The sequence below is a fragment of the Nicotiana sylvestris genome, chromosome 8 (genome assembly GCF_000393655.2).
Source record: "Nicotiana sylvestris chromosome 8, ASM39365v2, whole genome shotgun sequence".
In the NCBI taxonomy this organism is placed as follows: domain Eukaryota; kingdom Viridiplantae; phylum Streptophyta; class Magnoliopsida; order Solanales; family Solanaceae; genus Nicotiana; species Nicotiana sylvestris.
In genome coordinates, this window is record NC_091064.1 from 74,740,919 (window position 1) to 74,742,852 (window position 1,934).

The following is a 1,934-nucleotide window of genomic DNA, read 5'->3' on the forward strand; positions in this document are numbered from 1 at the left end:
GAAATTTCGGTCGAATCTCATGGGTGCCAAGGTCATAATTCATATCGACCATGCCGCACTCCGATACTTGATGACGAAAAAGGATTCCAAAGCTAGACTGATGCGATGGGTCTTGTTACTTCAAGAGTTTGATTTGGAGATTGTGTACCGGAAGGGTAGTGAAAACCAAGTGGCGAACCACTTGTCCCACTTGGAGGAGGAGGGGAGGCCTCGTGATGGCCTAGAGATCAATGATTTATTTCCCAACGAACAACTCCTTTCGGTGTCGATGAATGGTATGCCATGGTTTATGGACGTTGCTAATTTCCTGGTGACTAGTAAAATCTCGTGTGAGCTCTCTTCTAACCAAAGGAAGAAGCTCAAATGGGATAGTTTGGATTTCTATTGGGATGAGTCGTACTTGTTCGAGATTTGCAAGGATGGTGTTATCCGAAGGTGTGTCCCTGAGGAAGAACAATTGAGTATATTGGAGGCTTGTCATTCATCTCCCTATGGTGGCCATCATGGCGGCACGAAGACGGCTTCCAAAGTTCTTAGCTATGGGTTTTATGCGTCAACTTTGTACAAAGATGCAAGTGAACTTGTGAAGAGGTGTGACGAATGTCAAAGAGCGGGTGGAATTTCGAAGAAAGATGAGATTCCTCTCAATACCGTTCTTGAGGTTGATAGTTTTGATGTATGAGGCATTGATTTTATGGGCCTGTTTGCTAGCTCATGTGGGAACACATACATTCTTGTGGCGGTTGACTATGTTTCAAAGTGGGTCGAAGCCGTGGCTTTACCCAACAATGAGGCCTGGAGTGTTGTTGCATTTCTCAAGAAGAGTATTTTTACAAGGTTTGGCACTCCTCATGCTATCATAAGTGATAGGGGGTCTCATTTTTGCAATAAAGCTTTTGACACTTTGCTTGCAAAGTATGGTGTCAACCACAAAGTTTCTACTCCCTATCATCCTCAAGCAAGTGGCCAAGTTGAAGTCTCAAACAAGGAAATCAAGAGCATATTGTCAAAGACAGTCAATGCAAATAGGACCGATTGGTCAAAGAAGTTGGATGATGCTCTATGGGCTTATAGGACTGCTTACAAGACTCTAATTGGTATGTTCCCATATCGGTTGGTTTTTGACAAAGCTTTCCATCTACCGGTTGAGTTAGAGCACAAGGCCATGTGGGCTTTGAGGAAGTTAAGTCTTTAATGGGATGTGGCAGCAAATCTTCATGTGGATCAGCTTAATGAACTTGATGAATTCCAATTCCATACCTACTCCAGTTCTTCCTTGTACAAGGACAAGATGAACTACATTCATGATAAATATACTCGTAGCAAGGAGTTCAAAGTGGGTAATTTGGTTCTCTTGTTCAACTCTCAGTTACGTCTATTTCTGGGACAGCTTAAGTCAAAATGGAATGGACCTTTTGAAGTGGTCTTTGTGACCCCGTTTGGTGCATTTGACTTGAAATGGGCAATTTTTCAGAGTGAATGGGCACAGGGTCAAGCATTACTTGGGAAAAATTGATAACAGTCACGTGGTGGCACTTCTTCATCTCAAATGATTTGATGGTAACCTGTGTCGTGCCGCGATGTTAAATCAGGCGCTTCTTGAGAGGCAAACCATGTGTTTTTCTTCTTGTTTTTTTTTCTTTGATTTTCGTTGTAGTGTAAGATTTATTTTTGGACTGACTGGTTGTGAGATGCTGTAGGATTGTGTTGATGCAGTGCAGGAAAATGTTTGGCAATGACCACTCTCTGAAGTTGTCAATGCGAATCACACTCATTTTGTGCGGCTGCAAAGACCTTTGTGCGGGGGCAAGAAATCAATGCGGACCACACTGATGATTTGACAAAAGTGGGGGTTCTCTAAAGTTTACCACTGCGGCTGCATTGCATTTTGTGCAGTCCACGGTGGTCCACTGCGGACGTATTAAATTTTGTGC

At 43.1% G+C, this 1,934-nt stretch overlaps 1 protein-coding gene across 1 annotated transcript; it reads left to right on the plus strand.

The window, feature by feature from the left end:
• The first annotated feature begins 268 nt into the window (after window positions 1–268).
• LOC138875216 (uncharacterized) lies at window positions 269–1,516 on the plus strand. Its single transcript, XM_070154040.1, has 4 exons — window positions 269–591; window positions 712–915; window positions 1,030–1,097; window positions 1,209–1,516. Exons 1-4 carry the CDS (start codon window positions 269–271, stop codon window positions 1,514–1,516), a joined length of 903 nt encoding a protein of 300 aa, XP_070010141.1.
• The last annotated feature ends 418 nt before the right edge of the window (window positions 1,517–1,934 follow it).

What these genes read in the sequence shown, in the direction of transcription:
- LOC138875216 (XM_070154040.1), top strand. Translation starts at nt 269, where the DNA reads ATGAATGGTATGCCATGGTTTATGGACGTTGCTAATTTCCTGGTGACT. An exon ending in GCAAGTGAACTTGTGAAGAG is followed by an intron (nt 592 to 711) that starts GTGTGACGAATG and finishes CCTGTTTGCTAG; the next exon opens with CTCATGTGGGAACACATACA. An exon ending in TTTGACACTTTGCTTGCAAA is followed by an intron (nt 916 to 1,029) that starts GTATGGTGTCAA and finishes CAATGCAAATAG; the next exon opens with GACCGATTGGTCAAAGAAGT.